This window comes from Tamandua tetradactyla, chromosome 4 (genome assembly GCF_023851605.1).
Source record: "Tamandua tetradactyla isolate mTamTet1 chromosome 4, mTamTet1.pri, whole genome shotgun sequence".
NCBI lineage: Eukaryota > Metazoa > Chordata > Mammalia > Pilosa > Myrmecophagidae > Tamandua > Tamandua tetradactyla.
The window spans coordinates 117,668,688-117,692,751 of NC_135330.1; the positions used below are offsets into that span (position 1 = coordinate 117,668,688).

General features: G+C 35.5%; 1 protein-coding gene across 2 annotated transcripts in view; it reads left to right on the forward strand.

Annotated features, from left to right (window-relative positions):
- Positions 1-24,064, forward strand: part of VWA8 (von Willebrand factor A domain containing 8) — a 631,595-nt gene that overhangs the window by 452,044 nt on the left and 155,487 nt on the right. For both annotated transcript variants that reach the window (XM_077158362.1, XM_077158361.1), the window contains exons 33-36: positions 853-968; positions 1,613-1,767; positions 5,053-5,248; positions 21,221-21,302. In XM_077158362.1, the coding sequence (XP_077014477.1) occupies positions 853-968; positions 1,613-1,767; positions 5,053-5,248; positions 21,221-21,302 (549 nt within the window). The remainder of the gene's footprint in view (positions 1-852; positions 969-1,612; positions 1,768-5,052; positions 5,249-21,220; positions 21,303-24,064) is intronic.

Consider the following 24,064-nt stretch of genomic DNA (forward strand, 5'->3'; position numbering starts at 1 on the left):
AATAGTAATTATTTAAGGGTTTCAGAGGAAGAGGTTGAAATTAACAGTTTAAAAAACAATGACTTTTACATATGATCCATATTTATTTGGGCTTTTTCCTGTTAGCACATTAAGAATTCTTGCCAAACTAGAATACATCAAAATAGACTTTCAGTTTATCCTCTCTTCAAATGGCCACAGTCTCCCTTCTAAAGCTGTTGCTTTTTTGTAACTTCACAGAATCCAGCGTGTAGACATTTCTTCTTTTTCTCTTGTGTGCTGTTCTTCGAGAGTGTTTATGTTTGTGTTGCCTCTCCCCATTGACTGTGCACTTCCTGATGGTGAGGACATTGCGTGGTACTGGACATATATGGATGCACAATACTTTTGAGCCCCACCCCCACCCCCACCCCACCCCCTGCCATGTCCATCTGCTAACAAGCAGAGGTGGCATGCATGAAAGATTTCTGTCTGTTTGTATTTCTACTTTAGGTATCTTAAAAATAAGTTTACCAGAGGGACTTCAGTAATGAGGGGTTCACAAATCAGAGGACAGGCTCCCACTTACTGATTGACTGAACAATCATACAGAGAGGACACCATGACGATAAGCGTATGCCCTTTTCTACAGCCCTTCCTCTTTTAAGAAGCATTAACTTATTAATTCACATATATTACTGCATTGTTATGTGTGCTCTTAATTCAGTGTTGAGGAGTTATTTGCTAATTCATGTTGAAACTCTAGAAGTGTAAATTGTACTCAGAATGTAAAAATGAGGCTATGGGAGAAGAAAACTGATTTTTCTTAATCTGGCTTCATGATTGGAGAAAGAGAAACATTTCATTTAATGTAGGTGTTTTGTCTGTTTATAGGAAATATCTTTTAACTAAGCCTGCACACATCGAATCTGAGGATAGAGGAGGAGGAGTTTGCCAGTTGCATGTGTTGAAAGAGGAGCCATCTAGCACAGGATTTGGAGTTACACCAGGTGAATACTGTGTTCTTCAGATTTATGGTGGTATGGGTAAATGTACACACACTGTCCTATAGAATCATTTAATAGCCATAACACCAACCTATGTTGTTTATACTGAACGAGAAAACTTAGTCACTGCTCAAGATAATAAGTAAGAATTTGCCATCTTTCACATCATCATAAGGAAGTTCTATCTTTTAAACCCTGTTTTTTATTTTTTCAAGTGATAAATGAGAATTTTTATATATTTAGATTCCAAGTCTGCCTTAAGAAAGTATCTTCTCGTTTTGACACAAAGCCATCAGGATTTCTACTTAATTCATCACAGTTTTAGGTGTAAACCATTCTTAAAAGAAATTCTAAAACATACCACTTTGATTTGTCAGCTTCACATTTTTTCTGTAGGATGCTATTAATGATAAGATTTGTTGCTGCTAAAATTTTTAATTCCATAAACACTTGGAATCACCTTGGTAAGATGCCTTTGATGGTATAACCTGAATATTCTCAGTCAAAAGCCCATGAATCTAATTTAAAACATTTTCTCTTTTTTACCTTGGATTTTTCTGTTTGCTGAGGATGAAATCCTGCAAAACCTTAATTCCTGGAGCTTTTTAGGACCTTGTGAGGTCTAATGTTTATCTGACACTTTTCAGAAACAGAGTTCAGCATTCCTCATAAAGTTTCATCTGATCAATTGTCAACTGGAAATCTAAGTTCAGCTGTGGGGCAAAAGATTGCATCCCCCAACCGAATTCTCTCGGATGACAATACATATGCTACAATAGTTGTTGGGTTCCCAGATCTCATGGTAAGTAACAATTTTTAAAATTATTTAATAAATATTTCTTCTCGTCCATTTGGCCTATCTGGAGGGTAATTTAAAATGTAAAAATTTTATGGTAAATATTTTAGATCAAGTCTGTATGTCAAGTCAGTTATAAAAATAATTTCTACCTGTATTGTTTTATTACTTTTTTATATTAACACTTAAAGTAAATATGATTGTATCATTTAGGAAAAAAGAAAAGAGTACTGTCCCTCAGTAACAGTTCATGTGACACAATTAAATGCTTAATCTAGTGATAATGATTTTATATCATGTTGTCTTAATGTGTACTCATGTTATCTGTCAAGAACAATTTGACGCTCATATAGCATGTCTTACAGAATTTTTTACAATTGGTATGTCATTACTAGATTAAATATTTCAATATGCATATCAATTCACTTTCCACTTGCGCTTGCTCTGATTTGTCATGTTTATGTCATCGAGATTATATATTAATGGTGTTGATCTCAATTTATTTCTCGCTTAAATGGGCCCATTTGCTGTTATCCGTAAAGAAAAGTCTATTTCTAAATTGATCTTCCTTGGTGGAAAATGTGGGAAAATGAAATGTAAAGGTTATTTCAGTCCACATTGCTGCCTAATGATCCTAGACATAGCTCCATCTGTGTGTTTTGATTAAACATTTAATTTTCATAATTTCCTTTATAGCTTTTAGATGGGATTACAAAATCATTTAAAGATAAAAATATGGCCTCTACTTGATACTACACCAAACTCATATGCCTCAAAATTTTAATATATTTAATGAGTGTTGAGTACTCAGGGTATAATACATTTGAAAATTAAAACCCAGTAGGCAATACATGGTTTAGGATTTTGCTCTCTGTATTCTTAATTATCAAGTAAAAAAGCAGTTGCTATAATATTATATAAGTGAAAATGAAATGTTGTTATACAGTACTATAGTCTAGGTTTCAGGACTTATCTGGTCCAGGGACCTATCTGGAGATTGTAGGTTTCTGGAAAGTTACCCTAGTGGATGGAACCTTTATAGAATTTTATATATTGCCCTAGGTGTTCTTTAGGTTCAGTAGTGAAATTTTAAGAGCATCTTTTTTCATATCAGAAATAAGATAGGGATATACCCTCTATCACCACTTCTATTAACCGTTTGTACTGAGCATCCTAGGCAGCTAAAGTAGTGCTTAGAGTAAAATTTGTAACATTATATTACTTATATTAGAAATGAAGTTAGATATCAAATCAGTAATCTAAGCATCAACTTAAGAAATTAAAAAAGAAGAGAAAAATAAAATCAAAGCAAGCAGAAAGAAGAAAATAATGAGCAGAGAGCAATAAAATTGAAAACAAAAACAACAGAGAAAATTAAGGAAACTGAAAGCTTGTTCTTTGAAAAGATCAGTAAAATTAATAAAAATCTAGGAAGACTGACAAAGGCAAATGAAAGAAGAAATAAATATCAAGAGTGAAAGAGGGGCTATCAGACATTAAAAGAAAATAAGGAAATACCAAGAACTACTCTATGCACATAAATTTAACAACCTGGATAAAATGGACAAATTTTTCAAAAGCTGCAAACTATTAAAACTCATCCAAGATGAAATAGATAACTAGAATAATCCAATAGCTATTAAAGAATAAATGTGTAGTTAAAAAAATCTCCAAAAAGAAATCTTCAGGCCATATGGTGTCACTGGCAAATCTACAAAATATTTCAAGAAGTAAAAGCAAGCCTATGCAATATCTTTCAGAAACAGAAAAGATGAAAACACTTCAACTCTTTTTCAATGCTACCATTACTCTGATACCAAAACCAAAAATAGCACAAGAAAATTAAACTACAGACCTATTACAGATGTATGTCTCTTATGAACAGGGATGCAAAAATTCTCAACAAAATGTTATCAGATCAAATCCAAGAGAATAATCAAGAGAAGAGTATACCACAATGAAGTGGGATTTATCTCAGAAATGCAAGCTGGTTACAGTATTTGAAAATCAAATCAATGTGATCTACCATATTAACAGCCTAAAAAAGAAAAACTATGTGATCATCTCGATTGATGCAGAAAAGTATGGCAATATTCAACATACGTTGATGATAATAGACAAAAAAGCAAATTAGGACTAGAAGTGAACTTTCTAAACCTGGTAAAAGATATCTAGCAAAAACCTACAGCTGACATCATACTTAATGGTGAAAGACTAAATGGTTTCTCCCTAAGATTGGGAGCAAGGCATGAATGACCACTCACACCACTCCTATTCAACATTAAATTGGAAGTTACAGCTTCTATGCAGTAAAGCATGAAATAAAGCAATAAAGAAGAAGAGGAATACATATTGGAAAGGAAAAAAATAAAACTGCCCTATCACAGATGACAGATGCATGCATATTGGAAGAGTGTTTTAAGATCATATTTCAGATCAGTGGGCAAAGTTGTAAGAAAGGATGAATATAGATCCTTGCCTCATACAAGTTACAGAAATAAATTCCTGATGGATAAAGGACTTATCCTCATGGACACCACAGAGTAAAAAGACAAGTCATAAATGGAATAAATATTTGCAACACATGAAGAAGAATTACTCAGAATATTTAAACAAGTCCTATAAATCAGAAGAAAAACAATCCAATTATCTAAAATGGGCCAAAAATATAAACAAATATCTCGCACAAGTTAAAACATAAATGGCATTAAACCTAAGCAAACAAGTTCAACCTCATTAGCATAAAGTTGAGAGAGAGGAAGAAATCTTAGAAGAAACATAAAATGTGATTCCAGTTGAGAAACTGTCCAACTAAACAATATAATAACTAGCAATTATGTGGTAAATGTTAAAGTAAAGCAAGGGAAAAATTAATACAAAATTCCAGAAGAGTTAAATGTATGGATGATAGAAAGAGATGTGCTTGGAAAGGGATATTCCAGGGGCTTCAAAAGTACTGATATTCTATACTTTATGCCAGATAGTAGATATATAGGAGTCTATTTTACTTTTTAACAAACCTTACTGTTATAATCTCTCTTTGAGTTTTGGATTTATTTCAAAATCTAAAAATTTAATTTGTATATTTCACAGTTTTCTGGAAATTATAAGAATTGGTGAGGCAGCTAACTACTGTACCAAATTCAAGAAAGTCAAGGAATAATTGATTTTCTTAAACCTGTGAATACACATTTACCACTGGTATCTGCTTAAAGAGCTGTATTGTGAAAGTTGTGATGTATATAGTATATAGAACTTCAGTACTTTAATCTCTTTATTTTTTTTCCCCAGTCACCCAGTGAAGTTTATTCTTGGAAAAGGCAGTCATCCTTGAGGAAATCAAGTGACAGAGATTTAGCATTCTATGGAGGAAAGAAGAAAAGTGGGGCTCCAAAACAGAGGAATTGTGTGACTCTTTTAGACACTAATCAAATTGTCAGGATTTTGCCCCCAGGGGAAGTCCCTCTAAAAGATATCTACCCAAGAGGTAAGAAATTTAACAATTCTTAATATTAAAAAGTGGGCAAATGTGGTTTACTTTTGGTAGGGAATATTTAGTTTGCCATTATCCTTCCAGATTTATAAATATGAACAATGTTTTATAGGGTCTAGACATGGCTAAAAAGACCCTTGTGTGCTCAGAAAATTCTCATCTTCATACAGTGGGTGTTTGAAGGTGTTGTTACAACTCATCTTCACTTGCATTACAAGTCATACAATAACTTATTTAGAGCAAGTTTTCAAAGAGATTTTTTAAATAAGTAGAATATTAGCCATAGAAACTGCAGCCTAATTTTTGTCTTAAACTCCCTGTGACTGAAGGCCAGGGACTTACGTAGACTGATTCTTTTATCAGTACTCTTAAAGTCAACTTGTATTTATTAATCCATAACGTATGCCAGGTTCTGTATCAATCATTTTTCCTTATATAAGTTAATTTAAGCTTCAGAACTCCATGGGATCATTAGCATATTCTCAGATATATATGTCAAGAAACTCTGACATGAAGTAAATAACTTGCCTGTGGTCACCCAGCCAGTAACCAGTGGAGCCCAGATTTGCCCAAGTGTCTTGATACCTATGTCAAAAATCAGTTGGCCATAAATGTGCGGGCTGATTTCTAAACTCATTTGATTTCATTGATCTATATGTCTGTCCTTGTGACAGTACCATGCTATTTTGATTACTGTGGTTTGAGACTGGGAGGTGTGAGTTCTCCAACTTCAGTCTTTTTTACAAGATGGCTTTACTTATTTGGGGTCCTTTACCCTTTCATATCAGTTTGATTGGCTTTTCCATTTCTGGAAAGAATACTGCTGGAATTTTGATTGGGACTGTGTAGAATCTGTGAATCTCTTTAGATAGAATTGGCATCTCAACGATACTTACTCTTCCAATCCATGAACACGGAATGTTCTTCCATTTATTTAGGCCTTTGAATTCTTTTAGAAGTGTTTTGTAGTATTCTGTGTACAAGACCTTTACATCCTTTGATATTTGATTCTTTAAGTTTGAAATGTGAAACTTTTTGCTTGATTTGTCCTTCAGATTGTTCACTACTACTGTCTAGAAACACTGATTTGTATGTGTGTGTTGATCTAGTATCCCACCACTTTGCTGAATTTGTTTATTAGTTTTAGTAATGTTGGTTGATCTTTTGGGATTTTCTGCATATGGGATGATGTCATCTGCCAATAGGGAAAGTTTTATTTTCTTTCCAATTTGTGTACCTTTTATTTCTTCCTCTTATCTGATTGCTTCAGGTAGAATGTTGAATAACTGTGGTGACAGTTGGCATCCTTGTCTTATTCCTGATCTTGGAGGGAAAGCTTTCAGTCTTTCACTATTGAGTATGATGTCATCTGGGGAGGGGGTTCATTTATATTCTTTATCATACTGAGAAGTTTCATTCTATTCCTAGGTTTATAAGTGTTTTTATCAAAAAGCAGTGCTGAATTTTGTCAGATGTCTTTCCTGCATCAGTTGAGATGATCATGTGGGTTTTTTCCTTTCTTCTGTTAATGTAGTATATTACATTAATTGCTTTTCTTATGCTGAATCACCCTAGTTTAACAAAGATAAATCTCACTTGATATGGCATATAATTCTTTTTTTTTTTTTTTTTTAAAGGAAAGACAGAGAGAAGGAAGGAAGGATAGAAGGAAGGAAGGAAGGAAGAAAGGGAAACATCTTTAAACATTTTCTTGTTTTATTGTATTCTGTTTCTCCGTATTTGTTACATGGGCTGGGGCCGGGAATCGAACCAAGGTCCTCCGGCATAGCAGGCAAGCACTTTGCCCGCTGAGCCACCGCGGCCCACCCTAATTCTTTTAATGTTCTGTTGAATTTGGTTTGCTAATATTTTGTTGAGGATTTTTGCATATCATAAAACATATTGTTCTGTAATTTTCTTTTCTTATGGTGTCTTTATCTGACTTTGGTATGAGGGTGAAGTTGGCCTCATAAGAATGAGTTAGCTAGTGTTCCCTCCCCTTAAGTTTTTTTTGAAGAGCAGCATTGGTGTTATTTTTTTCCTTAGAATGTTTGGTAAAATTCACCATTAAGCCATCAGATTCTGGCTTTGATTTCCTGAGGCTTATGATCACCAATTCAATCTCATTACTAATTATTGGTTTATTGATATCTTGGATTTCTTTTTGAGGCAGTGTAAGTAATTTCTGTATTTCTAGGTATTTGTCCATTTCATCTAGGTTATCTAATTTGTTGGTGTACAGTTATGCATAGTATACTCTCATAGTCCATTTTATTTCCATGGGGCCAGTAGTAATGTCCCCTTTTAATTTCTGATTTTAGGTATTTGTATACATCTCTTTTTTTGTCAATCTACTAAATGTTTGTCAATTTTATTGATCTTTTCAAAGAACGAGCATTTGGTTTTGTTGATTCCCTCTATTGTTTTTTAATTCTCTAGTTTATTTTTCGTCACTCGAATTTTTATTTCCTTCCTTCTGATCTCTATGAGTTTAGTTTGCTCCTTTCTATTATTTCCATTTTTCAGGTTAGATCTCTGATTTGAGATCTTTCCCTTTTTTCAGGGAGATGTTCTTGTTTGCTAGCTGCGGGAATGCAATATACTGGAAATAGAATGGCTTTTAGAAAGAGGAATTTAATAAGTTTGCTAGTTTACAGTTCTGAGGCCAAGAAAATGTCCCAGTTAAAACAAATGTATAGAAGTAGCCAGTCTCAGGCATCCAGGGAAAGATACCTTGGTTCTAGAAGGCCGATGAAGTTCAGGGTTTCTCTCTCAAGTGGAAGAGCACATGACGAACACAGAGTTCAAGTGGAAGGGCACATGGCGAACACAGTCAGAGTTCAAGTGGAAGGGCACATGGCGAACACAGAGTTTCTCTGTCATCTGGAAATGCACATGGTGAACACGGCATCATCTGCTAGCTTCTTCTCCTGGCTTCCTGGTTCATGAAGCTCCCCGAGAGGCATTTTCCTTCTTCATCTCCAAAGGTTCCTGGCTGATGAACTCTGCTTCTCGTGACTACGTCATTCTGCTCTGCTCTCTCTGAATCACTCTATGAATCTCCCTCATTCTCCAAAATGTTTCTCCTTTTATAGGACTCCAGAAACTAATCAAGACCTCCCAAATTGGTGGAGACACACCTCAACCTAATCCAGTTTAACAACCATTCTTGATTAAACCACATCTCCAGGGAGATGATCTGATTACAGTTTCAAACATACAATACTATATCAGGATTAAAAGAAACGGCTGCCTTTACAAAATGGAATTAGGATTAAAACATGGCTTTCCTAGGGCACATCATTTCAAACCAGAACAGTAGGAATTTATAGCTATAAATTTCCCTTTCAGCACTGCCTTTGCTGCATCCCATAAGTTTTGGTAATTTATGTTTTCATTTTCATTCACCTCAAGATATTTCCTATTATCCCTTTTGGTTATTTTCCTTGACCCATTGGTTGTTTAAGAGTACATTGTTCGATTTCTGCATATTTGTGAATTTTCCCATTTTCCCTCTATTATTGTTTTCTAGCTTCATTCTCTTGTGGTCAGAGCGGATACATTATATAATTTCAATATTTTTTTAATTTATTGAGACTTCTTTTGTGACTTAACATATGGTCTATCCTTAAAAATAACTCATGTGCATGAGAGAAGAATGTGTATTCTGGTACTGTTGGGTGAAGTGTTCTATATATGTCTGTAGGTCTAGTTGGAATGTAGTATTGTTCAAGTCTTATTTCCTTATTGATCTTCTGTCTAGGTCATTTATCTATTATTGAAAGTCTATTAAAGGCTACTACTAATACAGAAAGTCTGTTTCTCCCTTCAAACCTGTCTGTATTTGCTTCATATGTTTTGGGGTGCTGCTTTCAAGTGCAGGTATATTTATAATTGCTATGTCTTCTTATAGAGTTGACCCCTCAATAGTATATAAACAGCTTCTTTGTCATTCATTACAGTTTTCAAACTAAAGTCTGTTTTATCTGGTATTAATATAGCTACCCCAGCTCTCTTTTGGTTACTAATTTCATGGTATATATTTTTTTCCACTCTTTTAAATTCTTCCTACTTGTATCTTTGAATTTAAGTGATTCTCTCATAAAGAGCACATAGTTGGGTCATGCGTATTTATTCATTCTTCCAATCTCTGCCTTTTGACAGAAGAATTTAGTTCATTTATATTTAAGAATGTATTGTTTAGCTTCCATATAGTTGTGAATTTTCCCGCCCTCTGCCTGTTATTGATTTCCAATTTCATTTCATTATGATCAGAGAAAGTGTTTTGTACAATCTTTTAAAATTTATTGAGACTTGTTTTGTGACCCAGTGTATGGTCTATCCTTGAGAATGTTCCATGAGCACTTGAGAAAAATGTGTATACTGCTGTTGTGGGGTGTAATGTTCTGTAAATTTCTGTTAAGTCTAGTTCATTTATCATACTGTTCAAAATCTCTGTCTCCTTATTGACCCTCTGTCTAAATGTTCTATCCATTGATGAGAGCAGTATAGTGAAGTCTCTAGGTACTATTGTAGAGGAGTCTACTTCTCCCTTCAGTGTTGTCAATGTTTGCCTCATGAATTTTGGGGCACTCTGGCTTGATGCATAGATATTTATGATTGTTATGTCTTCTTGAAAAATTGTTCCTTTTATTAATGCATAATGTCCTTCTTTGTCTCTTTTAATTGTTTTACACTTCAGGTCTAATTTTTCAGATATTAGTGTACCTTTCTGTTTTCTGGCTGTTGTTTGTGTGAAATATCTTTCTCCAACCTTTCACTTTCAATCTATTTTCGTCCTTGGGTCTAAAATGAGTCTCCTATAGACAGCATATAGATGGGTCCTATTTTTAAATCCATTCTGCCAGTCTATGTCTTTTTACTGGAGAGTTTACTCCATTAACATTTAATGTTACTAACTGCAAGGGGGTACTTTCTTCTACCATTTTGCCCTTTGGATTTTATATGTCATATCTTATTTTTTCCCCTCTCTCTTTTTACCCTTCCTGATAGTCTTCATTTCTACACTCTTCTCCAAATCTCTCTCTCCTGTCTTTTCCTATCTGTCTATAGTGTTCCCATTAATATGTCTTATAGAACTGGTCTCTTGTTCACAAACTCTCTCAGTGTCTGTTTGTCTGAAAATATTTTAAACTCTCCCTCATTTTTTTAATTATATAATATCACATATATACAAAGAAAAGAAAGAAAAAACTGATAGTTTTCAATGCACTCTTCAACAGGTAGTTAGAGGACAGATCCCAGAGTTTGTTATGAGCTACCATGCCATCATCTCAGACTTTTCCTTCTAGCTGCTCCAGAACATTGGAGGCTAGAATTGCCCTCATTTTTGAAAGACAGTTTTGCAGGATATAGAATTCTTGGTTGGCAGTTTTTGTCTTTCAGTGCCTTAAATATATCATACCACTGCCTTCTTGCCTCCATGGTTTCTGCTGAGGAACCCACACATAGTCTTCTTGAGATTCCCTTGTATGTGGTAGATCATTTTTCTTGCTGCTTTCAGAATTCTCTCTTTGTCTTTGACAATCACATTAGTGTCTTAGAATAGGTCTAATTGAATCTGTTCTTTTTGGGATATGCTGAGCTTCTTGGATCTCTTTTATAAGAGATGGGAAATTTTCAGTAATTATTTTCTCCATTATTCCTTCTGCCCCTTTTCGCTTTTTCTTCTGGGATACCCGTAGCATGTATGTTTGTGCATTTCATGTTGTCATTCAGTTTCCTGACACCCTGCTCATATTTTTCCATTCCTTTCCCTTTTCATTCTTTCGTGTGTAGAATTTCAGATGTCCTGTCCCCTAGTGCACTTATCCTTTCTTCCTCCTCATCAAATCTGTGGTTGTAAATCTCCATTGGGTTTTTCATCTCTTCTATTGTGCCTTTCATTCCCATAAGTTCTGCCACTTGTTTTCTCTAACTTTCAAATTCTTCTTTATGGTCTCCCAATATTTTCTTTATATCCTTCCTCTCTTTTGCAATAGCTTCCCTTAACTTGTTGATTTGATTTTTTATTTGATTTAGCATATCTGTTTGAATGTCCTTATTTAGTTGTTTCAACTCCTGTATCTCATTTGAAGTTTTAGATTATTCCTTTGATTGGGCATATCTTTGTTTCTCCTAGTATGACTTGTAATTTTTTGCTGGTGTCTAGGCACCTGATTTTGTTGATTAATTTATTCTGGAGATCATTTTCACCCTTTTACCTAGGGTTTCTTGTTGGTTGGCTTTGTTCTCTATCTGTTCTTTGGCATTCAGTTCAACTTATTCTAGACCTCTAGCATAGCTTCTGTTTAACTGATCAGAATTTTTTAGCTCTTGTTCTTCTGGTTCTTGCTCTGCCTAAATGGAACCTTTTTTTGAGAAAAGTCTTCTCAGATATGATTGACCCCAGTCAGAATTTTTCAGACCAGACAGGCCCACGTCTCAGGAGGAGAGATTGATATATTCTGCATCAAGTTTCCCTGAGGGTGAGATCCAGCAGGGTGTCAGACTATGAAGCCTCTTAGATTCTGTGCCAGTCCTATCCTGCTCTAGAGGCAATGCTTATCAGCCTGCAGCTTCCCACCAGTGTAAAGTGATATGTTGCTTTTAATTCTCAACCTGCCAGGGTCATGGTTGAGACAGAGGCTAAGGTGGAAGGTGGACTTAGCTTGCTTCTGTTTTCCAGCCCAGGGGTCTGAATTCCCTGAAGGAGGGCCCCACCTCCCTTTTCTTGAGGAAGATACACCCTTCAGGGAATTATCCTCATGCACCTGACTACTTACTTTGTCTCTCAGACACCCCTTAATCCCACCCTTGACTGGCACAGTGCTTGTAGCCTGAAAATGCTTGCAGTTCTATCTAATGAGAGGTCTGTGGGATCTCAGCCATTCCACCCATTCCAGACAGGTGTACGTTTTGTGTCTGGCCACTGGAGTTCCCTCTACAGTTATTCCATACACTTGCTAGCTATTTACTAGCTGCCTTGGAGGGCGAACTGAAATCCACACCTCACTACACTGCCGTCATCCTATTTCCATTCAAAGTAACTGCTTATAATGCAAGACTTTCTTCTGTCATTTTGCTAGTTCATCTTTGTAGTTCTAATTATACCTTTTTTGATCCTCAATTCTTCCATTAATGCTTACTTTCACATATATTTGCTGTTTTGTAGTGTACTATTTTGAGTTCTTTCTCATTTCTTTAAAAAAAATTTCAGTTATTTTCTTTGTGGTTACCATGGTGGTAATTAACATTCTAAATCTAAAGCAATCATATTTGATTTGGTGCCAGTTAACTTTAATAGCATACACATATACTATTCCTATACCCCTCCACTGCCCCCCTTTATTTTTGTACTTATTATAAATTATAATTTTTTACATTGTATGTCCAAATCAATAGATTTATCATTACTTTTATGTATTTGCATTTCTGCACCTGGAAGAAGTAAGAAGTGGAGTTATTTGCCAGAAGATACAATACAGTAGCACTGGCATTTATAATGACCCATATGGTTACCTTTGCCAGAGATTTTTATTTCTCTATGCCATTTTTATCCACTGTCGAGTGTCCTTTCCTTTCAGTCTTAAGAATTCCCTTAGCATTGTTTGTAAGTCAAGTCTAGTGGTAATGAACTCCCTCAGGTTTTGTTTATCTGGGAATGTCTTAAATTCTCCCTCACTTTTAAATGAAAACCTTGTCAGACATAAGATTTTTCATTGGCAATTGTCTTCTTTCAGTACTTGAAAATTTTCATGCCACTGACCTCTTACCTTGATGATTTCTGATGAGAAATAAGCATTTAATCTTATTGGGATTCCATTGTACGTAACTCATTGTTTTTCTCTTGAAGTTTTCAGAATTTTCTCTTTGTCTTTGGCATTGGACAGTTTGGTTATGCCCTTTGGGGTTCATTGTGCTTCTTAAATGTGCACATTCATGTCTTTCGATTAATTTGGGAAGTTTTCTGCCATTATTTCTTTTAATATTTCTTCTGCCCCTTTCTCTCTTTCTTCTCCCTCTGGGACTCCATAATTCATGTATTGGTACACTTGATGGAGTTCCAAGGTCTCTGAGGCTCTGTTCTCTTTTTATTATTCTTTTTTTCTATTCTTCAACCTAAATCATTTCCATTGTCTTGACTTCAAGATCACTGATTATTTCTTCTGCCACCTCCAATCTGCTGTCAAAACTCTCTAGGGAATTTTTCAGTTCAGTTATTGTGCTCTTCAACTATAGTATTTCTGTTTGATTCCTATTGAGAGTCTCAAAGAGATTCCAGTATAGTTCATTCATTGTTTTCCTCATATCCTTAAGTTCTTTCTCTGTTTTCCTTTATCTTCTTGAGCATGTTTAGGATCATTTTTATAAAATCCTTGTCTGGTAAGTTCGAAGTTTGGTTTTCTTCATTAATGGGTTTCTGGATTTTTTCTTGTTCCTGTGGATGGGCCATCATTTCCTGTTTTTTTGGTTGTTTGTTTTTTTTATTTTTGTCTGTCTTGTAATCTTTTGTTGTATACCATACATTATAACATTTTAATATTTTAACTTTAGCATTTAGTTCCTAAGCTATCTATTCCTTAAGTCTATATCCAGATAGAGGTATAGCAGAGATTTTCTTTTGTACTAGGAGATAATCAAAACAGACAAGCCATAGCAAAAACCTTTCAGTCTTTGCAATTTGTATTTGTATTGGCTAGTAGTCTCCTATTAGTAAGTTCAGTCAAAGCAAAAGCAAAGTACAGGATGCTTTCCATCTTATCTGAGCCTATGTTGAGCAATGGAACCTGCCTCTTTTTCTGGGCTTATGCTTGCTAGTGGCCTAAGAATTCCCCCATTTACAGTTTGCAGGAGTTCCAATGAAAGCCCCCTCTACTTCTTTTGAAAAGACTTTCACTCCTTCCTGGGTGCTCTCTTGTTGGACTTAAAGCAGGTATTCCTTTGCCCCAGGCCACTTCAACTTCACTGCTTCTCATACTGTTGCAGCTGTTTGCAGATCATTCTCTATCCTTAGGACAAACTCTAGAAGGGTGAACCCAAGACAAGTTCCCCAGCTCAGTCCTACAGTCTTCCACTAGATAGGTCTCACTGATGTAAGTACACCCCAATATGCATGCATGGGACACTTGGACCCCTTTAGAGTGGGGCCAGGGATCTACAGTGAGAGTGCTAGCTGGCTCTACTTTGCTTTGGGGAATGCTTGAGGGAGGGGACAGCAAGGGTACCAGGAGTTTCTTTCATGGGTTTTGAAACTGCATTTTAGTGATTCAACACTTGCTATATCTATTCAGCCCTTTAACTGTTTTCTATAGTTTTGAAGAAGATTACTCCTTTTTAGATTCTTCTACCCCCTTTTCCTGAGGGGAATTAGAACATTTGCCACCCTCAGAGCCAGACTCCAGCAATCTGCAGTAGCTGATTCAAAGCAGCAATCAGTAATCAGCCCCCACACACTTGGAGTTTGGAGGACTAGGTCTTTATGTCTCACCTTTGCACCAACAAGCTGCACCAGGAGCCTGAGCTGCAGTCCCCACTGCTGTCTGCCACAAGGCTGGGGGATGGGAGTTCATAGCTGCTGCAGGAGGGTGTAATTTATGCTATTAACTGCAATTTACCAGTCCTTTCCTCTCTCTTCTCCTTGAATGCTGCCCAGTATTCCACTAGACTCCAGAGTTTCAAAATAGTTGATTCAGACTGATTCCTGGAGCTTCTTACTCCACCATTTTCCCAAAATAATTTCCGTGTTGAGGTTTTTGAAGGAATATTTTGACTTCACTTGGGTATATACCTATGGATGGCATTTTGGGACCATATCATAAAATATCTAAATTGTTTTCTAAAGAGGTAATACCATTTAGTATTCCTGTTAGTGAATAAGAGTCCTGCTTGCTCTCCATCCTCAACGGCACGTGGTAGTCCAGTTTTGTGGTTCTTGTGGCTGGTATCTATTCTAATATGTGTATAGTGATTTCTCATGTAGTCTTAATTTGGATTTTCCTCGTATTTATTTGCCATCCACATATCTTCCTTAGTGAAATATCTCTTCAGACCTTTTGCTCAGTCTTCAATTGATTGTTTTCTTATTAATAAATTTTGAGATTATTCATATATTCTAAATACAAGTCCAGTATCAGATATGTACTTTTCAAATGTTTTCTCCCTGTCTGTGGCTTGTCTGATTTTTATTCTTCTTCTTAAAAATATCTTAAAGAGCAGAAATTCTTAATTTTCATGAAGGGGTAATCTCCTATGTTTTCTTCTAGCAGGTTTATAAGTTTATATTTTATATTTAGCTTTTATATCCATTTTGAGTTCATTTTTGTTTGGTACAAGATATGGATTAAGCTGCACTTTTTTTGCATGGGGGAGATATTCATTCAGCACCATTTGCTGAAAAGATTTCTTCATTGCTTTTTCCATTGAATTATCTTTGGACTTCTACTGAAAATCAGTTGACCATGTATGTGTCACTGATGGATTCTGTATCCTCTAGATTTGTGAACTTATGGATTCTCTATTGTATGTCATTGATCTATGTATCTATCCCTTTGCCAAAACATGCTCTCATGATTATTTTATAACTCTGTCCTTTATAGTAAGTTTTCAAATCAGGTAGTAAATATCCTCTCTATTTGTTCTTCATTTTCTAAGTTGTTTTGGTCAGAGTAATATTTTTAAAACATGACTACAGTCATTCTGTTCTTAGATAAAATTTAGAATTCTTAACTTGGCCTAAAATAACCAGCATGATTTATGCATGACATATCTCTTTGGGCTTCTTTCTGTTAACTTGAATACACAAAGTTCCTCCCAATTTTCTGTGTCACCCCTCCCCATGTATCCACCTTCTTCTAGCTCTTTGGGTCTCAACTTAAATGAGACTTCCTCAGAAGGCTTTGTCTTAATCTAAATTAGATGCCTTTGTTTTCTCTCATAGCACCTCCTATTTAAACACCTCCTATTGCAAAATGGGAAGGCATGTTTGTATTTATTTGTATATTTTTATTTATTACAAAATATTTAAGACCTGTAAAAGTTTTAAGAAAACTATTATGAACATCCTTGTATCCACCATTGGTAATGATTTGGTTAAATCATTACCAATATGATCAAAAACTCCTGTGTTCTCTTTCCCTCTAATTTAATAGAAAATAATCTGGCCAATATATTTTAATATATTTAGACATGTTGACAATTAGAGGATATTTGGGGGGTACATTTATATAAAGTATGTGACAAATTAAACAGAACATGGTGGTTATTATTTCTAAGGAAAACGAAAAGTGCAAGTAAGAAAAAGTAATTATAATATTAGATATACCTCAGCTGTGAATAGCATTTATAGAATCATAACATAAGTATTAGAGGATAGGAGAATGAGGTATGGAGGAAAGGGATAAAAGCTAGTTAAATCCTCATCTTCCATGGTGAGAAGTCAGTCAATAATGCCTCAAACTAAAATATCAACATAGCACCATAACCTAACAAACAGCTTAAAAGTGGAAAGTGTAATCTCTGGGGAACAGGATTAAAAAAGGGTAAAGCAGACACCTACTGTTGTTTCTTCTAAATCTACTTGACTCTCCAATCTATGTGCATGTAGATCTCTAAGGAAAATTAAAATTTAGTTAATCCTTTTTTTAAGTAAACAGAATCCAACTAATAGTCCATCATGGACTCATATATTTCAGCCTTTATTAAGTAAATCAGTAGAAACGTAAGGGCTACTGTCCTGATGTCTTTCACAAAGGAGGCATAACTTTTGTTTATTGCAGAAGGAGAGAAGTTAACTACTTTCTTCCAATCATATTTTCTATTAGTTAATTATTAGGTTTTGTTTTGTTTTATTTTAATCACCAGCCTCAGCTCTTTAAACCCACACTGGCTTTTTTTTTTTTTTTTTTTTTTTTTTAGTTTTCCTTTTGAAATAACCTTAATCTTACAGACAGTTGCAAAAATAATATAAAACCCAAACAGAGCCCTGCAGCATATTCCCCACCCAGATACACAGATCTACCAACTTTTAGCCACATTTGCTTAATCATTCTATCTTATCTATCTGTCCATCCATCCAACATCTGTCTGTCAATTTTTTTATTTTTTGCATGGGCAGGCACCGGGAATCGAATCTGGGTCTCCGGCTTGGCAGGCAGGAACTCTGCGGTCTGCCCAACATCTGTCTCTCTATTCAGACTATCTTCTAAACATTTAAGAGTAGGTTGTATACATCATGCTCCTTGAGCACTTAATACTTTCATGTATACTTCCTAAAAGGAAGGACATTCATTTATGTAACCACCTTAAGAACAGCTGTCAGTTTCAAAGAATTTAGCACTAATATAAAGCATATTCTATATTCCAGGTTTTTAAACGTACCAGTAAAGTGCTTTGGGTCCTTTTCTCCTTAATTACTAAATCCAGTCTGGGGTCACGAATTACATTTAGTTGTCATTGTCTCCTTCGTTGCTCGTTTCTTTTGTTTGTTTTTAACTACTAAAATTTATATACAGTCTAAACTATCCCATGTCAACCACTCACAGTTATACAATTTGTGGAATTAATCATAATCTCAATGTTGTGCTACCCTTGCCACCATCAGTACCAGAAGTTTGCTGTCTTCCTAAACCGAAACCCTATACCTATTATTCATTAACTCCACATTTCACCCCCCACCCCCCCCCACAACCTATACTCTATTTTCTGTCTCTATGAATTTGTATCGTCTAGGTACTTTATTTAAGTGGGATCATACAACATCTGCCCCATTGTGTCTAATTTGTTTCATGCATGTATTTATCTGAGATTCTACAAAGGTTCCATGTACTATCAATACTTTCCAGAAACCTTCAACCTCCAGATGGCTTCCTAGGCCAGATAGGTCCTGGAACCCAGAGGGGCCAGCCCCCCTCCAGAATATCAACTAATTCTATCCCCCTGTCCCATAGTATCAACAGCCCTTTCCAACATGAAAAAGTTAGAATGTGCACAGCCCAAATAGCCCTAAAGACTGGGAGAAAGATCAAAGCAGAAGGTGGAGTTATAACAGAGAAGACAGAATTTACCAACGGAGTGTGACTGCTGAATCATTATATTGATATTTCTTTTAGTCCCCAGTGTCTTGGAGTAGCTATAAGGAAGGAAAAACTTGAAATTCTGGAGCTGTAACCCATACCAAACTCTGAAATCTCTTCTACAACTAATTGTTGCAGTGTGCTTTGAAATTTATTGCTTTTTTTTTTGTATGTATATATGTATGCTATTTTTCACAATTAAAAAAATAAATTTTAAAAAAGTTCATGCATATAGTAGCATGTATCAGAACTTAATTCCTTTTATGTTCAATAACCTTCCATTGTATGTATGTACCACATTTTTTTTATCTATTCATCTGTTGACAGACATTCAGGTTTCTTCCATCTTTTGACTATGGTGATTAATTCTGCTATGAACATTGGTGTACAAATTTCTGTTCGAGTTCTTGCTTTCAGTTCTTTTGGGTTTATACCTAGAAGTTTGATGGCCAAGTCATTATGTAGTTCTGGGTTTGAGGAGCTGGAAGATTCTTCCACAGCACCTGCATCATTTCATATTCCCATCAGGAAAATATAAGGGTTCCAACTTCTCAACATCCTCACTAATACTTGTGATAATCCATTTTTAAAATAATAGCATTCTACTGGGTGTGAGGTGATATTTCACTGTGGTTTTGGTTTGCATTTCCCCTAATGGCTAATGATGTGGAGCATCTTTTCATGTGCTTATTGACCATTGATTTATCTATTTTGGAGAAATGTCTGTTCAAGTCCTTAGCCCATTATGTATTCTGAATTAAGTGCAAACTTATGATTCATAATTGAAAGCAGTAAAACCAAAGAAAGTTCCAGGGTATGTAGTATAGACACTGTTGCAAGGCACACATCACTCTCTCGATCTCTAAACTCAGAAGTACATTAAACCCAGTAGTGAGCAGGTATACATCAAATTTCAATTCTAGAAGGAGTGAATTTTTAAATATAATTATATCTTCCCTGTGAATATTTTCTTGGTTGTTTAGACTGAACCCACAGTTTTTATATCTTCTTCTAGCACTCCACTTGTAAACTGTCCCCCTCTTCTTAGGAGCTATGCTGTAAACATGGCAGCAATGATTTCCCTTTAATAGTTAATGAACTAACCCCTAATTATATTTTTTACCTATGTTTGAAATCCACCTGGATTACAAATGTAATGGAAGTTTACTCTGCTTACATTCTTTCTGTGGGGTGTTGAAACATTTTAGATGGATAGATAAGGACTTGCCATCCATTTTATAGGAAAATCTGGCCACATTTCTCGCTTTCTTAGTTCAGTCATGTATTATGTCCAAAGGTACCCATGAGGCTTATTTTGTAAATATGCATGTCTTCTGAGATGATTGATTTTCAGATAAGTAGCATTAACTTTGCTTCTTTTTCAAGCACTGACTGTCACCACCACCACTACCATCACCGTTTAACTTTCTTTAAATGCTTTGTAGCCACAAATTCTTTTTTCCGCTATGTGAAAATATTTTTTAGCACTAAGGGTAAAATTCTTCCTTTCCCCTTCTTGAAATAGATAGGCGTAGCCACTATTGCATATTCTCACCCTCTTTATTCTATAGAATTAATTCGCACAATGAAAGAAAAGCAATGTAGAAAAAAAGATACCTTAAAATAAGTTGTCTTAATTTGCTTTCACAGGCAGACTAAAAGTGCTGATGTTGGCAGTTCAACTTAATACTACTACTTATCAAAAAAAGTCTGCAAGTGGCAAGCCATAGTTTGATTAATTGGTTAGCAGGCAGCTCTAGTTATCCCAGCCACTTCAATAACTTGCCATTTTTTTGGCACAGAGCCAGATGTATAAATAATTCAACCTACTTCAGCTAGGTTTTAGTAGCAAAAATTGTCAAAAATGATATATGGTGCAAAACCTCAGCCAAGGTTGACCTAATATCCCAGGCAGCACTTTCCAGTGCAGGCAGCTCATGGCTTTTTTTTTTTATAGGAATGGCCCTTGTGTGAATGGGACACAGCCAATCCAGCTGGGTGGTCAGATTACCACAGTAACTCCCTTTTTCTACTCCCTGCCATCCCAAGACATTACCCCTCCTTCCCTTCCCTTCCTCCTGAGCCCTCAGAACCCTGGGACTATCCCTTGCCTAGCACTGGACTCATATCTGATTCCCCCTCCCTATCACCACCCAGGGTCATGATTCCTACCCTGGAATCCCCAAGGATTCACAATCACTTAAAAAAAAAAGAAGAAAGAAAGAAAGGAAGGGGTCCTCCCTTCTCTAGTCTGTGAGCTCTCCAAAGGCAGGGACCACATCTCTTCTTTCTCTTTATTCCCAGTCCTTGGTACAGAGTTTGTTGCAAAGTAGGCTCAAACACTTTTGTTGAATAAATAAGAGATATTTTCACTTTTTCAGATAGCCTATTAAAAAACTTTTGATTGCAAACATGAAGTTAAAATGCTAAGTTTCTTGTTTATTTTAAACTGCAGTTAATGAATTCAGTGTGAATTTTGTAGATATCTCATTCTAATCAGAAGCTGTAATAAGATATATATACATACATATGCATACATATTTATATATGCATAAGTGTATACTTATATACACAAAAATCTTTTAAATGTGTGTGTTTGGTTTAGGGAGGACTTCTTGGGAAGCTATCAAAAATAATGACGAGAACTTAGCCTGTTTTCTGACAGAAGAGAATCATGATCTATTTCACAATCTTTATATTTTCCAGAGGAAAAAATAACTCTGAGATTCTAAGCCTTTCGGCTGGACATGGCCCAGTACCTTGTCAAGTAGATCCCGGAGCTCTACCGTAGGCTACTGATAATTTCATTGTACCTGTAGCATAATTCAGGCATGCCTTTGGTCCTGTTTTGGTAATAATTTAATACTCAGCTCATATCATGACTTATTTGCAGATGTCACCCCTCCCCAGAAAGCTGGTTATATAGAAGTCACTGATCTTCAATCAAAGAAACTCCGATATATCCCTATACCCAGGTAAGCCATCTTCACCTCTGTCTTAATTTGGTGTGTCAGATGGAAAAAATGAGTGAAGTCTTCCATGTACCCTGAATAAATATGTGTGTTTTTTGTTTCCTTAAGTAGCAAATGCCTTTTTTCCCACTTACAGTTGGTTTATATCTTGCCATTCTTCTCGATGCTTTACCTGCATTTTTATTTTCATTTTGGGAAAATGAAAATTTTCAGATGTTACATAGATATGTCTTACAACTTTGATTTAAAACCTTCATCTTCTTTTGTTTGATCTATTTAAGCATTTCTATATCTGAAACAGCATTTTTAGTATTGCAGAAATTTCAATACTTGTTAACTTTATATAATAGTTTTCTAAAATAAATATGTTGAAAATGCCAAAGGAATTTAAAAAGCATTTGTTTGATATTGTCTTTAAGCATGTTACTGGGTTTCTGCAGTCGTGAAGGTTGTATAGTAACCAAAGGGTTCCAGAGATTTAGAATGGACCTCACTCCCGTTCACTGCTTTTCTTACTATACAGCAAAGGAAGTAACGCCTCCAGCTAGCAGGACCCAAGATACAAAAGTGGAAACAATGATGCTCTGTCTCTACTCTTCCATTCTATCTCACCCTCCCTCAAGGACTATAGGCATCCTCACCGTAGCGTCTCCCTTTCTGGGTATACCCATTCCTTGTCTGCCTCTCTCAGCCCAGGCATGCACCTACTCTGGTCTACCTAGCCTAGCTTCCTCTTATTCCTTTCTTTGTCCTCCTTCCCCCAGGCCAAAGTCTCCTTCCTCCACTTTCTGTTCTGCTTTGTCTAGATCAAGATCACACCCCTTCCCAGCATCTACTCCTCAACTCACATGGCTACTGACCCTTCCAACACAGTGCTTAAAGCCTGGCCAGAAGTCCCAAACCATGGGGCCTGAAGGAAGGCAGGACACAGGAACCTGTCAGTCTGCCACAGTACTAGAAGGCCACCTTTCCTCCCTCTCCTCCTGCCCCCCAACAGTTTAGCAAGACAGTACAAAATAATTCAGAAACAATTTCACTTCCTAGGACTCTTTAATCAGGGTCAAGAAATATCAAAGCTTTATTTAAAGAAATAGATTCACTTGATTTAACACATATAAGCATGACTTTTTGGAACAATTTAATGTGTTGGTTTAATGGAAAATGGCTGTTAGTCATTTGGGGAAATTCCTTATTTTATATTAATTATATTCTCATTAAAATATACTATCAGTTCCAGTTAAAAAAGCAAAGTACCTCTTTTTTTTTTTAAACAGTTCTAAAGCATTTATACTTTTTTCCCAATATTTCTCTTAATTTCTCCCTCAATAATCCTAGCTCTTTATTTCGGTGTTTTTCTCTTTAACTTTCTGTATGAACCTCATGTTATAACTGCCACGAAAGAATATCTGGTAGAGTAGCTGTGTGTATAGCCAGTGCCAGCAAGCCACCATAATTCATTCACTAGAGCTGCACTGTACAATAGAAAATTAATGTAAACCACATATGGAATTTTACATACTTTTAGAAGCAAAATTTTAAAAAGTAAAACAAAACAGGTAAAATTAATTTTAATATATTTTATTTAACCCAGTGTATCAAAATGATCATTTCAATATGTAAACAATTTAAAATTTTAAATGAGATTTTTTTTTTTAATTCTTTTTTTCTTCTAAGTCTTTGAAATCTGATGTGTGTTACACATATAGCACATCTCAGTTTGGCTGTGTTCAATACCCACGTGCTCTAGTTTGTTTCATTGCTAGTATATCCTGAGTTTCTCTGGAGAGTAAGTTTGCTATTTTTGGCATATATATAATCCAAGGGAATGACCCATCTGGATTTCAGTTTTGTTGTTGGTAGCTTAAATTTAGCATTCTGCTAGATATCAGGAATTTTCCATTTGCTGGCTAACTTCAAATAATAGAAAATACATTAAAACTACGTGTAATTCCAGGGCTAAAATAAATATATCCCTTTGCACTGACAGATTTTTCCTAAATTTTTGTGTTATTTGGATTTGTGAAATGAAACCACCCACCACTTGCCTACGGATGTCCATACGTCTAGGTTTTACTCTGCTATATGTCTGTGTTCCTTAGAAACTTTATGATTCTGTATAAGGGGAGCATGCATTAAAAATAAAAAGCAAAGGAGATATTCTGGACCTGTCATGCATATTGTACTAAATATGGAATTCATCAGCTTTTGTTTTTTACATATTGAAGAATCTGCCTTGGCAAATTTAAAATTTTGTGGTAGAGAGTTAAATATACAACCAGTAAATACCATACTTAACAGAATCAGTCATCTCAAGTGCTTGAAACAGAATTTCCAGCATAATAGTTTCACATGGATAAATTTCAGTATTCTTGAACAGTTCTTTACTTCACCATCTGAATATCCTAATTTTCTTCTTAAGGCAAATACTTTTTAGAACACAAGGAGATAAACCCATTACTATAGTTAATGTTACCTTCTTCAGGTCCTCTTAGAAGTACTTTAAAGTACTTCTGAAATACGTGCTCCAATCCTACTTATCTTCTATTTCTATAAACACTTTCTGAGATTTCCGTATCCTGGAGTAGTTGGCCTTGTTACTCTGTGTTCAGTATCAACTAAGGCAGACTGAAAAAAAAGGTCAAAATAGTCTTGATTTATTCTTTAGTACATTATAAGAATTTACCTAAAATATGGTGGTTTTGTGCTTTTCCCACATCTCCAGTTGTTCATTTATTACTCTTTGTTACCTGATCAGAGCATCCTTT